The sequence below is a fragment of the Carcharodon carcharias genome, chromosome 1 (genome assembly GCF_017639515.1).
Source record: "Carcharodon carcharias isolate sCarCar2 chromosome 1, sCarCar2.pri, whole genome shotgun sequence".
NCBI lineage: Eukaryota > Metazoa > Chordata > Chondrichthyes > Lamniformes > Lamnidae > Carcharodon > Carcharodon carcharias.
In genome coordinates, this window is record NC_054467.1 from 59,684,323 (window position 1) to 59,699,957 (window position 15,635).

Here is a 15,635-nt window from a genome sequence, read left to right on the forward strand (position 1 = left end):
AATCAAAGACTCAAACTGAAACTGTATGAAACACTCCCACTGTAACTGTATAAATTATTTGCAGTGAGACTAGATCAAACACACATATTGGGACTCTATCTCTGTCATTGTAGGTTTGTCTTGGAAACATTGGTTCTCTTACTCGAGAAGGGATTTGACTGGAGACAATGGTCTTTCATTCAAAACACTTTAAGTTACATCACTAACTATTTACAAGGTGATACCACATCAGGGCATAGCTACAGCTCCTCGCTAAGATGCTCCTCACTCATCTCTCTCAGTGAGTGACATCATTACAACATAAAAACAAAAACAGAAATACATGGAAAAACTCAGCAGGTCTGGCAGCATCAGTGGAGAAGAGCACAGTTGATGTTTTGAGTCCTCATGACCCTTCAACAGAACTAAGTAAAAATAGGAAAGGGGTGAAATATCCTTAAACCAGCTTATATTTCACCCCTTTCCTATTTTTACTAGTTCTGTTGAAGGGCCATGAGGACTTGAAACGTCAACTTTACTCTTCTCCACCGATGCTGCCAGACCTGCTGAGTTTTTCCAGGTATTTCTGTTTTTGTTTTTGTTCTGGATTTTCAGCATCCGCAGTCTTAGCTTTTATCATTACAACATAGCTCCTTATGCACCTACCCAGCAGCTATTATTAGAGTTAACACTTTACTCTACACTATCAAGCAATTACAGCGAGACTGTATCAAGGGTATACATGCACTGATACAAACACACATTCACACAGTGATACCATCAAATGCTCTCACCCACTAAGATGGTATTGAGTACTCACTCACATAGGGAGACTATGTCAAACATTCACTCACATAGGGAGACTGTATCGAACACTCACTCACACAGTGAGCCTGTATCAAACACTCATTCACATAGACAGTACTGAACATTTATTCACACAGTGAGACTGTACTGAATACTCATTCACACAGTAAGGCTGTATTAAACACCCACTCACACAGTGAGACTATACTGGACCCTCACTCACACAGTGAGACTGTATCAAACATTCACTCACACAGTGAGCCTGTATCAAACATTCATTCACACAGTGAAACTGTACTGAATGCTCATTCACACAGTGAGGCTGTACTGAACACTCACACAGTGAAACTATTGAACACTCACTCACACAGTGAGCTTGTATCAAACATTCGCTCACACAGTGAGCCTATATCAAACATTCACTCACACAGTGAGCCTGTATCAAACATTCATTCACACACTGAGACTGTACTGAACACTCATTCACACAGTGAGGCTGTGCTGAACGCTCGCTCACACAGTGAGGCTGTACTGAACACTCACTCACACAGTGAGCCTGATTCAAACATTCACTCACACAGTGAGCCTGTATCAAACATTCACTCACACAGTGGGGCTATACTGAACACTTATTCACAAATTAAGCGCTAGATTTTACCAGCCCTCTGAGGTTGGTCAAGGAAGCAGGTGGTGCCAATTTATTGGCAAGGGAAGACTCGGTGTTTTCCTGCCTCTAGGCCATTTTACCAGCTGTGAGGATGATAGAAGGCAGTCCTATTACCCAGTGGACAAGTAGCCATTTATGCGGCAAGTTGAGGGCCTCTTCCTGCCGCTGCTGCCATTTTACCATGTCCATTTTCTTGTGGGCCGGCAGGGGGCTGGTGGGTGGGGGGGGGGGGGGGGGGGGGGGGGGGGGGGGGGGGGGGGGGGGGGGGGGGGGGGGGGGGGGGGGGGGGGGGGGGGGGGGGGGGGGGGGGGGGGGGGGGGTGCGCGCAGGGAAAGGGTGGGTGGTTGTGTGGTATAGGGTTGTGGGGACCTGCCTGTTCAGGCACTCTGTGGTCCATGGAGAAGCCCCATGGCAACAAAGGTCACCCCTGCGGCAACACCAATTCCCCTGCCCAATCCCCTCACTGGGGCATTCCTGACTGACCCTAGTGTCCCAGACCCCACTTATCTGGTTGTGAGGGTGGCCTGCTCCCATGATGCCCTCTCTTCCAGACACAGTCCTAGCAATAATCGGCTGCTCCCGGGGCAGAAGCCCGTGCTTTGAAGGTACAAGAGACCTGACAACAACTAAGTAGATGTCAGACAACCAAAAAAATGCGTGCGGTGGTCCCACAAACAGCTGATGTAGGGTTGCTGCCAGCTTTCAGGGGCCCCCACTAATAAAAGTCCAGCCTTTGACTGTAGCAAACACTCACTCACAAACTGAGGACACTGAGACTGTATCAAGCACTGCCTCATAATGTGAGACTGTAATGGTAAGACTGTATAAATAGTAATTCTCATGATGGGATGATATTGACATTTACACTCACACTGAGACTGTATTGAATACTCACTTACTTGGTGAGACCATTGAATACACATATTGAAGTTATTGAAAGAAAATCATGCAGAGGAAATAGTAGGTGACCGATTCGCAAGCACCACATTTGCACCTCTGCAAATGCTTGAAGATTGTTTCCTTTGTCCCCTCTTACACTTCTTTCCAACCATTTGCCCTTCCACTGCATTGTGTTCACACTATAATTTTCATTGTAGATGCTATCACCGTTTTTTTTCTCATGGAGTTGTCGGGAGATTCACTTCAGTAGCACCAAGCAGCAAATCCCTCACCTGTCAGTCCTCCATCTCCTTCCCCGATGACTCAACTGAGATGGGAAATGTCACTTTGTAGGAGACAGCTAGCCATAAATGTCATAAAAGACTGACATGCAAGTTCATCTCTGAGTGAAGATTTCAGTGTTCTGGGTGCATTGTGAGTTTATTTTCAAGCAAACTAGTTAACTCCACAACAAGGTCAATCATTCTTTGTCATTTAAATCAAATTTGACATTCATGCTATTCTTACCATCACCAGGATCAACAATCTCAACTGTAGCAACTTCTGGGAACTCCAACGCAGCCATGACAGGGTCAGACAGGACTATCTGGAATGTTTCGGAAGTCTCATATTCATTATCAGCAAGTATCTTTACTCTCCAGGTTGCAGTAGACTGGCCTGGATTGAACTGGACCTGTTTCTGGGACTTCCCTTTGAAATCCTTATCCTTTTCTGCACTTCCATCCTTGGTGGCAATGCCTAGAAGGAAAGGAGGAGAAATAAAACTGATGCCATCCTTTATTACAGGACTCTGATTTCATTACAATTTTAGCTTCTACATCCTGAAAAAGTCAATTTCTAAAATATGAGCATTTTAATTTGTAGCGGTGTTTCTAAACACCATGAGGTAAAGCAGGTGGGTGACCCACTCCACCAAGCTCATGCCCAGCTACGAGACAAAACTTTAAGTCCACTCCCTGCCTCCCCACCTTCATTTCTCAACCCCTGGCCAATCCACCAGCCATATGATGAGTCTTAGAGTGTTATAGTGTGTCCATGTGTGAGAGTGGAGAAAAGGGTAGTGACTATTTATATTGTTTAGAGATGTTTGCTTTGCTAGGTTTTGTACACCATGTTCCCAATGATAGCTTGGTGATTGAAATAAGAAGATGAGGAGGATGTTTTCTAATGAAGACACACTAGAAAACATGCACAATTTACCTGAGTTGGCTCAAACTTTATCACTACAATATTAATAAGTACCACCCGTATCTATAATCTTGTTTCAAATGGACATATACTTGAGCCGAAGATTTTGTGGAGAGAACTGGACGGACACCTGGTCGTTTTGAGGGTAGAAATGTTGATGTGAAAGAGTCTCTCAAGTTCTTACACTGGATTCAAGTAACATTCCAGCAAGATTATCCACAGAAGGTAAGTTTTATTTGCCTGAATTAGGGATGTGGGTTGGAGGGAGACAGCCGAAGGTTTTTGAATGGAAGGAAAATAAGCTGGGTTCAATATGGGCTGGCAGTTCAATCCACCAGACTACTGTTCATGTTGTGAAGACAAACATTTACACCACTGCCTTTTGCAGAGTTGTACTCAATTTGATTATGTACTCACTTTCATACTCCAAGCTCAGTTAAAATGGTTAAAGCAAAAGAAACTTGGGTTTGAAAACAATTCTCTAGCCATAATCCTTGACATGTCAGAATAATTTGCAACAATATCTCTTTAAAACCCAGCTGTTTCTTTCATGAATCCGCTAGTCCAATTAATCTTTGTGGTTCTGTTTAAAGGGTGTAAAATAAATTTGAACTTCAGTTAAAACATGTTAAATGAACAGTTATCAACTATCATTCATTTCTAAATAGAAGCAAGAACCTTCCAGAAGTGATCGTTCCTGGACACAACCGGAGCACTGCTGGTAATGGAGTTGAACAAAGTCCTATGTTTTAGAGTTACAAAGCCTTTCCCTTTCATCCTGGTAATTCTATTTTCTCTGTCTGGCAGCTGACGTATTACAAAATATACAGTGGCCAAATGGGAGCGCTGATGTTTTTCTTTGGGGAATGTTTGTAAAGTGCAATTATACTCTTTCTTCATGCAACAGGCATCAGGATGACTAATTAGGATGCTCACGGTGGGAGGCAAAGTGGTAGCATTTATTGAGTGTGCTTTTAATTACAACTGTTTATATTTTCTTTCAAATTGTGACACTATCCTGCTATTAAAGTATGCTTTGGACCAGGTGGAACACCAGCAAGCTTTTGAGGTTTCTGCTGTGAAACAGCTGTGATATAATAGAAAGTGAAGTGGTTCCATTCTTTTTCACGTGATTTCTTCGCAGATGCTTACCAATGAAAGATGTTTCTCCCAAGTACCCTCTTCGTTTCAGTGTCACTTCTAGAAACCGGGAGTCCTCATCCACTAGGTAGTATTCTCTCTCCAAGGAAATCCAAGCCCAGTTCAGGCGGAACGGCTGACTCTTCAGTTTGTTCCCTCCTGTGGTTTTATGAGTTGAATAAGGAGAAAAAGTACACTTTAGGCAATCATACTGGAAGAGAGTGATGTTACACATTCTGCAGCAGTAGTCAATCTAGCAACAGACTGTAGCACAGAAACACCTTTTACAATCAGGATAAACTACAAGCTGGGCTATAGCATCCTTGATTTCATGCTTGAACTCTTTTTTTATACAATTATCTCAGCACATACTTTGTGAACAGCTCACTGAGTGGTTTCTTTATACACTGATTGGAATGCTGTGATATTTCACCGCATTGTCTGAAGATTCAAATTTCCATTGTAATACGGCAACAGCTTGCAAAACACTGTTAGTGTAGACAAAACATCTTAAGATGTTTCACAGAAATGTAAGGCAAGAAAACAAAAAAGATATTGGGGTAATAAAAACCTTGGTCAAAGAAGTGAATTTTAAGGGGGATCTTAATGGAGTGGAGGCTGGAGAAGTCGTAGGATTAGGGAGGAAATTGCAAAGCATGGTGCCTCAGTGAAAGAAGACACAGGAGAGCACCAGTGCAATCGAGTCTGGAGGCAACAAAAGCATAGGGGAGAATTTCGAAAACTGTAAAAGCAGTTAAAGTAACAGGAGATATTTTTTAAGATAGTGTTAGGAACAATGTATAACTTTGGCCGGGATTTTCCAGCCCCGTTGCAGGCAGGACCCGCCACATGTGAGGTGGCGCCCCAGCCAGAAGTGCACTGAATTGTGGCGGGACCAGAAGATCCCGGCGATGAGTGAGAGCAGAAAATCCTGCCCTTTAAGTTTAATTTTTTATTCATATTTGTGTGTTAAGAAAGGTGGAACATGGTTTCAGTTTCATTTTATTTTTTTTGTGAGCTTGGTGCCAGGAAGTCTGGATGGCCTCCTCACAAAAAGCTCAGGTTTTCTGGATTTGTTTGTATACATGCATTTTTAATGAGGTTTCACAAACCTTGAAGTGAAGAGACGGGTTACAAAGGGGTTAGTAATTTAGTGACTTTGGGAATAAACAAAGTAGAAAACCTGCACTGTTGCCTAGTGACAGGGGTCCAGTAACACACTGAGATACAGGGACAGACAGAAAAGTACAGAGTATGTCAGAGAGTGAAGGCAGGAGTTCTAAGCTCTCTGGTAAGAAATATTGCAAGGCTTCTGGGGATTGAGTTCAGCGAACTCGTGTTTGCTCTGCAGCTGAAGTAATAATGAGTTTAGAGTATGGTTTTGGGTATCTCAGGGAGAGATACCAGCTGGGGAAAAGCATCTAGTTTCCATGGCCATCTCCTTTAGTACCCTGGGACGTAGATTATCAGGCCCCGGGGATTTATCGGCTTTCAGTCCCATCAATATTTTTTTTTTACTAATGCTAATTTTCTTCAATTCCTCCTCACTAGATGCTTGGTTCCCCAGCATTTCTGTTAATTTGTATAAACTTCAGTGAAGACAGAACCAAAGTAGTTGTTTAATTGCTCTGCCACTTCCTTGTTCTCCATTATAAATTCTCCTGTTTCAGATGGTAAGGATCTACATCGGCCTTCACTAATCTTTTTCTTTTTACATGCTTACAGGAGCGTTTACAATCTGCTTTTATGTTCCTTGCAAATTTACTCTCATACTCTATTTTTCCCCTCTTAACCAATCTCTTGGTCCTCCTTTCCTGAATTCTAAACTGCTCCCAATCCTCAGGCTTACTACTTTTTCTAGCAATTTCATATGACTCCTCTTTGGATCTAATACTATCCTTAATTTCTTTTGTTAGCCATGGTTGAGCCACTTTACCTACTGTGTTAATGCGCCAGAAAGGAATGTATAACGATTGCAATGCATGCGTTTGTTCCTTAAGTATTAGCCATTGCCTATCCACCATCATGCCTTTTAATGAAGTTCCACAATCTATCTTAGCTAACTCATGCCTCATACCTTTGTAGTTTTCTTTGTTTAGATTTAGAACCCTCATTTCAGGTTGGACCACTTCACTTCCCATCCTAATGAAGAATTCTATCATGTTATGATCACTATTCCCTAAAGGCTCTGCACAACAAGGCTATTAATTAACTCCTTCTCATTCCACAATACCAAATCTAGGATAGCCTGTTCCCTAGTTGGTTCCTTGACATACTGGTCTAAAAAATCATCTCATATGCACCCCAGGAATTCATCTGCCATGGTATTATTGCTAATTTGATTTGCCCAGTCTATATGCAGATTAAAATCAGCTATGATTATTATAGCACCCTTGTTACATACATCTCTAATTTCTTGTTTAATGCCATACCCTACCTTACCAATGTTGTTTGGAGGCCTATAAACAACTCCCACTAATGTTTTCTGCCTCTCCTTGCTTCTTAGATCCACCCAAACTGATTCTACATCTAGATTTTCTGAGTCACTATCCTTTCTTACTATTGCACTGATTTCATCCTTAACTAACAACATCACCCTGCCCTCTTTTTCTTTTTGCCTGTCCTTCCTAATTATTGAATACCCTTGAATATTCAGTTCCCAATCTTGGTCACCCTGTAGCCATGTCTCCATAATCATACCCATTTACAGCTATTTGCTCTGTTAATTAGTCCAACTTATTGCAAATGCTCGGTACATCCAGATACAGTGCCTTTGGACTTGTCTTTTTAACATCTTTCAACATATTTTTTTGTCCTGTACCCCTATTTGCTGCTGGGTCTTGTTTTCTCTGCCTTCTATTTCTGCTTTCTACTTTTCTGTCCTTCATTTCTATCTTAGTTTCCCTCTGTTGTGTCTCCCCACTTAGATTCCCTCCACACCCCAGTCAATCTAGTTTAAACCCTCCCCCACAGTACTAGCAAATACTCCTGCGAGGATATTGGTCCCAGTCCTGCTGGGGTGCATCCCATCCAACTTGTACAGGTCCCATCTACCCAAGAATCAGTCCCAATGCCTCAGGAATCTAAATCCCCCCCTCCTACCCCATCTCTCCAGCCATGCATTGACCTGGTCTATTCTCCTATATGTGATCTTGCCAGCACGAACACTGGGAGTAATCCTGAAATTACTACCTTTGAGGTCCTGCTTTCTAATTTAGTTCCTAGCTCCCTATATTCTGCTTGCAGGACCTCATCCCTCTTTTTACCTATGTCATTGGTGCTGATATGGACCACACCCTCTGGATGTTCACCCTCCCCCTTTAGAATGTCCTGTAGAACCTGGCACTGAGGAGTCAACATACCATTCTGGTATCACATCTGTTCCCCCCAACAATATAATCCCCTATCAATATTGCTCTACCACTCTTAACATCTGCTGGGATTGTAACACTCACACACATCCAATAATTGTATATTCAGTAACTGGGGATCCTGGTTGGTTTAATGGAAATAATCATGCCTTTGGTGATATTTGATATGCAATACCATCAGAGAATGAGCTGTCAGATACACTTTTAAATAATAACCATATTTGAATGGATTCTCCAGCCAGTTTTTGTGAAGGGTCCCACTCAATTCATCAACATATGTTTCTTCTTCAGATGCCGACTTACACTGTTCCAAAATTTTGTTTTTATTTCATGCTAACTACTGCCAGATCATCTTTTGTGATATCAATCACCTTTGTTGTAATATAAAAGCAAAATACTGCGGGATGCTGGAGATCTGAAATAAAAACAGAAAGTGCTGGAAAAAATCAGCAGGACCGGCAACATCCGTGGGGAGATGGTGGTATATTGGTATTGTCAATGTACTAGTAATCCAGAAGCCCTGGCTTATGCTCTGGGGGGGGCACAAGTTCAAATCCCATCACAGCAGCTGATGGAATTTAAAGTCAATTAATAAATCTGGAATCTAAAGATAGTCTCAGTAATAGTGACCAGAAGCTATCATTGCTTGTCATAAAAATCCACCTGCTTTACCAATGTCCTTTAGGGAAGGAAATCTGCCATCCTTACCTGGTCTAGTCTACATATGACTCCAGACCCACAACTAATGTGGTTGATTCTTAACCGCCCTCTGATAAGCCACTTAGTTCATGGGCAATTAGGGATGGGCAACAAATGCAGGCCTTGTCAGCAATGTCCACATCCCATCAAAGAATTAAAGAAATCTTTTGTGAGAGAAACAGAGCTAACACTTCAAGTCCAGTATTCTTCTTTGGAACAAACTAGCTTTACAGTCACCCTAGCAGCCAATGAATCTTTCCTTCCTCCATGCTTTCCACCATTTATATTATTTTCTCCTCTCTGCTTTTGAACAATCATTGATACAAAAGAAAAACAATTGAAGAATTTGTTCTTTGATACCATAAAATTCAGACATTTGTTTCACAAATGAGAGATCATTCTTTGTAGATTATTGATTGTAGCTGGTAGAACTAAGGGAGAACTTCCATTTATGTAAGACCTTCAACATCTGGTCCAAAGAGGAAGGAGGTGTTGCTGGATCTGGTTCAGGGGGATGAGGTGGATCAAGCGTCAGTAGGGGAATATTTAAGGGACAGTGATCACACAATTATAAGGTTTTGATTAGCTATAGAAAAAGACAAAGGCAAAATTAATTAATTGCGGGAGGGCCAATTTCAATTGGATGAAAACAGATCTATCCCAGGTAAATCAAAATCAAAGACTGGCAGGCAACACTGTAACGGAACACTGGGCTGCCTTTAAAAAGGAGATAGTTCAGTTCAGGTACAGTTGAAGTACATTCACACCAGGGGAAAAAATAGAACAAATAAAATCAGAGCTCTCTGGATGACAAAGAGTAAGATGAAATCGAAAAAACGTGCATGTGACAGATGTCAGGTTGATTATATATTTGTGAACCAGGCTGAATATAGAAATTTCAAAGTGAAAGTGGAAAAAGAAATAGGAGAAGCAAAGAGAGAGCATGAGCAGAGATTGGCAGCCAACATAAAGTGGAATCCAAAAATCTTCTCTCAGCACATAAAGAACAAAACAGTTGTAAGAGGAGAGATGAGGCTGATTAGGAACCTAAATGGGGATTGCAGCAGTGGCACGGCTGATATACTAAACGATTACGTTACATCTGCCTTCATTAAGGGAGAAGATGCTGCCAACGTCATGATGCAAGAGGAGGCAGTTGGACACTTGATGAGTTAAAATTGATAAAGAGAAGATATAAAAAAAGCTAACAATGCTTAAAGTTGATAAATCAGATGCATTCAAGGATACTGAGGGAAGGGTGGAATTTGTGGGGGCACTGGGCATAATCTTCCAATTCTTCTTAGTTATAGGGTTGATTCCAGAGGACTGGAGAATTGCAAATGTTACACCCTTGTTCAAGAAAGGGTGTAGGGATACGCCCAACAACTGCAGCTCAATCAGTTTAACCTCGGTGGTAGGAAAGCTCTTAGAATAAATAATTCAGGTTGAAGTTAACAGTCACTTAGACAAATGTGGATTAATTAAGGAAAGCCAGCATGGATTTAAGGTCAAGTCATGCATATCTAACTTGTTTGGATTATTTGATGAGGTAAAAGAGAGGCATGATTAAGGTAATGCAGTTGATGTGGTGTACATAGACTTCCAAAAGGAATCCAATTTTGCCACATAACTGAAACAAAAACGAAAATCCCTGGAAAAACTCAGCAGGTCTGGCAGCATCTGCGGATAGGAGCACAGTCAACGTTTTGAATCCGAGTGACTGTTGAAGGGTCATTCAGACTCAAAACGTTGACTGTGCTCCTATCCGCAGATGCTGCCAGACCTGCTGAGTTTTTCCAAGTATTTTTGTTTTTGTTTTGGATTTCCAGCATCCGCAGTTTTTTGCTTTTGCCACATAACTGGCTTGTCAGCAAAGTTAAAGCCCGTGGGATAAAAGGGTCAGTGGCAGCATAGATAAGAAGTTGACTAAGGGACAGAGAATAGTGGTTAATGGTTGTTTTTTTGGGCTTGAGGAAGATATATAATAGGTTCCCCAGGGGTCTGTGATAGGAGTCCTGTTTCTCTTGATATTTATTAATGTCCTAGATTTGTATGCGCCAGGTTTTTACGGCTCTGCCTTGGCATGTCTCCCCCTGGTGGATGCAGCGAGCCATTTAAATCTCCATTCAGTTCAGCAGGACTGTAACATTCCACTGGGCGGGAGGGACCATAAAATCCTAGCCATGGTGAACTGTGAGAAGGATAGTGATAGACATCAAGAAAACATAGGTTGGTGAAATGGGAGAACACAGATGACGTTTCATGCAGAGAAATGTGAAGTGATTCAAATTGGCGGGAAGAACGAAAAAAGACATTATAAAATAAAGGGTACAATTCTAAAGGGAGTGCAGAAGCAGAGGAACCTGGGGATATGTATGCTCAAGGTGGCAGAACAGATTGAGAAAGTGGTTAAAAAGACATACAGGAACTTGGACTTTATAAATAAAAGCATGAGTACAAAAGCAAGGAAGTTATGGTGAACCTTTATAAAGCACTTACTCGGCCTCAAAGTAGTGTGTCCAACTCTGGGCACCACACTTTAGGAATGATCTGAAGACATCAAAGACGGTGCAGAAAAGATTTACATAAAGGGTTCCAGGGATGAGGGACTTCAGTAATCTGGGTAGATTGGAGATGGTGGGGCTGTTCGCCATAGAGAAGAGAAGAGGAAGAGGAGATTTGGTAGAGGTATTTAAAACAACAAGGAGTCTGTACAGAAAAAGCAGAGAGAGGTTCACTGACAGACAGGTGGAGAACCAGAGGACACCAATTAAGGTGAATGGAAAAGAACCAAAGCAGACATGAGGAGAAACAATTTTATGCAGCAAGTGGTTAGTTTCTGGAATGCACTGCCTGAGATTTAATTGTGGTTTTCAAAATGGACCTGGATAATTAACTGAAGCAAAAAAAATTGCAGGCTATGGGAAAAAGGCTGGGAGTGGGACAATATGAATTTCTCTTGCAGAGAGGCAGTGTGGATACGATGGATCAAATGGACTCCATGAATGCTGTAACCACTCTATGATTATGTGATTCTATTTCACAAAATGCTTTAAAGTCAATTAATTAATTTTGAAATGCAGTTATTGCTTTGTTATTCAGCGGCCAATATACACATTACTAGGTCCCGCAAACAGCACCAAAACAAATGATCAGTTAATCTGGCTATGGTTGATTGAAGGATAAATGGGACACCAGGAAAACTCCCCTACTCTTCTTCAAAAAGTGGTATGGAATCTTTTATGTCCAACAGAGGAGGGAGTGGGTTTAACATCCCATCAGAAAGACAGCACCTCTGACAATGCAACATTCTCTCAGTACTATGATGAAATAACAGCTTAGATCATGTGCACAAATTCCAGGTAAGGGCTTAAGCCCACAGGCCTTGCCTCAGAAGTGAGAATTCTCTCCACACTAAGTCAAGGCTGACACTGATTCCATCATAACATCTGGTCTATCTGCTTGGATTGATACTGACAACCTTATCTGGCTATTTGGCATTGTCCTGGCTAACATCCCTTTTTCAACAACACCACCATCAAATCTAGATTGCCATTCATTTCAATGCTATTTTGGAATCTTGCTGTGCACTGAATGGCTGCTGCCTCTGCCTCCATAACAGCAGTGTGTGCATTCCAAAATAATCCACTGTATTTCAGACATTTTTGAAAGATATTTATTTTAGCCTCATGGATAAGTAAGTTTTATGCTAAGAATGTTGATCTAATTCATTAAATGCTGGATCAAGGGCCTTGAAATTATGCCATGCGGCATCAGCAATAAACAATTGGCGGGATTTTCCAGCCACGCCCACTGCCAGGATTGTTGGGTCCCACCGAATGTCAATGGGCTTTTGGCTGGCCCGCTAAATCTCCCGCAGTGGATCCCACTACGGCAGAGCCAGAAAATCCTGGCCAATGCTCACACATTCGTATTAAATTCTTCTGTACACAATTTTAACAAGAATGTTAACATGTTTACATAAGATCTCAATAACCAGCTCTATTTTGAAATTTTCTTCTAAGTTTTAGTATAAATTTCAATAGCAGAATTTGAATTTGGCCAGAACAGCTTTAAGTTTTCGATAAGATAATCTCAGTCACATTTTCTTGTTTCTCATTTTTGATCAGGTGGACTGGAAGTAATATTGCTACAAAATAGGTCTGTAAATGTCATAATCACATTCTGACAACCTATCACCATGTGACCTTTGCCAAAGGCCAGCTTGAAGCAGTCTGACCATCAAAGGCTGCTAAGCTTCGCACCAGTGGGCACAAAGGCAAAGGCCAGAACTGGCAATGACCTGACCTCATGAGGAATCTGTTAGAGGAAGTGAAGTATGAGAAACGCTGCAAAATGAACCATTCCACTGTTGTTCCAGTTTCACTGTCCTTGACATGTGCTTTCACTCCACTCACTGATGCACTAATATAAACATTCAACCTTTTTGTAAGATAAACATCACACTGCTAAATTGCGTCATGCTTGTCCTTAGTTACAAATGTCTAAAAATGCATTTGCTGCTCTTTTATTGTCTCTGATGAGTCCCATGTTGGGACACTTCAAAAAGAAAAGCCGCTGTCTTTCCAGACCTAAAAGTCTCATTCATTTGGGAAAAAAACTCAATCCATTTGGTTTGAAAATTAGCCAATTTCACTACATTTCACTTCAAAAAAATAAATGCAGCTCCATTTCTCATGGGTTGGCATAGTGTCTCAAATTTTAGAAAGGAAGACAGCAACTTTCCAGCCCCTCATGCCAGTGGGATCTTCCAGTCCTGCCGACGTGAACAGAGATTTCAATGGTTTACCAGCCCTGCCGCAGGGGAACCCACCGCCGAGGGGCTGGAAAATTCCATCCAAACAATCACACTGATCTATCACCTTTCCAAACCTGAAAATGTCCTAAACAACAAAATACCTTTATGAAGGGTAGTCACTGCTGTAATACAGGAAGCTCATCAACTAATTTGTGCATAGCAAGGTGCCACAAATAGCAATGTGATAATGACCAGATTATTTCGTTTTATGTGCCTTGGGATCTTTTACATCCACCTGAGAGGACAGACAGGGCCTCGGTTTAATGTCTCATCTCAAGACACTACAGCACTCCCTCAGTACTGTACTCGACTGTCAGATGAGGTTTTGTGCTCAAGTCAAAAACAGAATTACCTGGAAAAACTTAGCAGGTCTGGCAGCATCGGCGGAGAAGAAAAGAGTTGACGTTTCGAGTCCTCATGACCCTTCGACATAAGTTACTTTCCATATCTCTCTTTTGCCTTGTTCACCTTCATTGCTTTCCATTTCTCTCCTGGTAAAAATTTCCGTATCTCTCTTTGTGCTCAAGTCATTTGATTGGGACTTCAGAATCAGAGGCCGGAATGCTACCACTGAGCCTTGGTTGAAACACAGTATCATAAATCTGACTCTGAATATTTCCCCAATGCTGCAGTTCTGAATCTTACCTTTCTTTGCCTATACATTGCCATTTCTCGTGTATTCTCACCAAAAGGGTACAGACCTATAAGAAACAGTTTTTGATTCAGATTGAAGCAAACCCATTGAATCTCAGTCTCTTCTAAACAGGCCTGAGCTCCAAGTCTTCATCTCATTAGTGGGTGAGGGGGAAAGAAGGGAACAAAAATTTCTTGCTCAAACTGAACAAAAGCCTGATAGGGTTTTAGCAGAATGAAGTACCATGCTCAGACAATATTCATTCTCATGCTTTAATTCTACACTTAACTACATGTATAATTTTTAAAAATACATTATTTAAAATCTGTGCCCAGTCAGTTTAGAGCAGCAAAGTTTGGCTCTGTAGAGCTGCTGGTTTCAGCAGTACAGGATTTCAGAGTTAAAAAATGGCATGGGGTCCCCTGCCATTGATGCCCAATATGGCCCATGTCAATCGCTTTATTTGAAAGGTGCGGATATCCTGTGAATGCACCAGGTTGAGCAGACTTTGATGTCAGTCAACATGTAACAATGCCATTTCGGACCTTGTAGTCCTGTTAACACCCTCTCTTAACACATAGCTGAACATATGTGATATAAAGGGATCATCATGCATGAATGAAGTGTTTTGACTTGTTGTTGCTGCTGCAGGGTTGGGTGGGGGCCCTACCCAACTCCCATCTCTGCCCCAATTAAGTCCGGGCAGGAAGGCTATTCACGAGCCAATTGAGGTTGAATACAAGTAGAGGTCTGGGGTATGTACACATGGGAATCTGAATAACAAACCCTATCAGGTTTGCATGTAAGCTTCCAGGAGGGGGTTTGACATTCAAAGGCACTCGGTGGCACATTGCTCAATCAGGCATTGGGAAAGGAGGCCCAATGAGAGCCAGTCCTCTGCCTTTACTGCTGACACTGCATGGCAACAAGCTGGGCTTCCACGGTAACAAGCAGGGATGTCATGACCTCAGTCGAAGCTTCCACTTGCAGCACTGAGACACTGGCTGGCTGCTTGTCCTGGAATGGCTGCTGAGACATCACGCATCAGGAGCTGCATCATGGGTAGGTCGGCAAGCATTCTCATGGAGTTGGCTACCGCCAAGGAGAGGAGCTCCAAGCTCTGTGTGAAGCCAGTGCCAAGGTGGACCCAGGTTCCTCCATGATCTTTGACAGTGACAGCAAGCTCTGTGGGAGGCCTATGAATGCACCTAGCATTTCTGTGTGCAAGTCCATCAGCCATTTCCTCTATGTTGCTCCATCAAAGTCCTCATCTGAGTCCTCTGCTGCAAAACTCACCTGCGACCTCACCCTCCAGGGAGCTGGCATGTGTGTAATCCTTTGCCCTGTTTCTGCTGTGGCCATTCATACCCAGTGACTCACCTGCCTCTACACTGCCCTATAAAGTACATGCAGTGCCGGTATCTGAGCTGT

At 42.2% G+C, this 15,635-nt stretch overlaps 1 protein-coding gene across 1 annotated transcript in view; it reads right to left on the reverse strand.

Annotated features, from left to right (window-relative positions):
• frem3 (Fras1 related extracellular matrix 3) overlaps positions 1 to 15,635 on the reverse strand; it is a 417,152-nt gene that overhangs the window by 304,314 nt on the left and 97,203 nt on the right. The window contains exons 3-4 of the mRNA XM_041178465.1: positions 4,694 to 4,840; positions 2,861 to 3,091 (exon numbers count right to left, since the gene is read on the reverse strand). Coding sequence (XP_041034399.1) covers positions 2,861 to 3,091; positions 4,694 to 4,840 — 378 coding nt within the window. The remainder of the gene's footprint in view (positions 1 to 2,860; positions 3,092 to 4,693; positions 4,841 to 15,635) is intronic.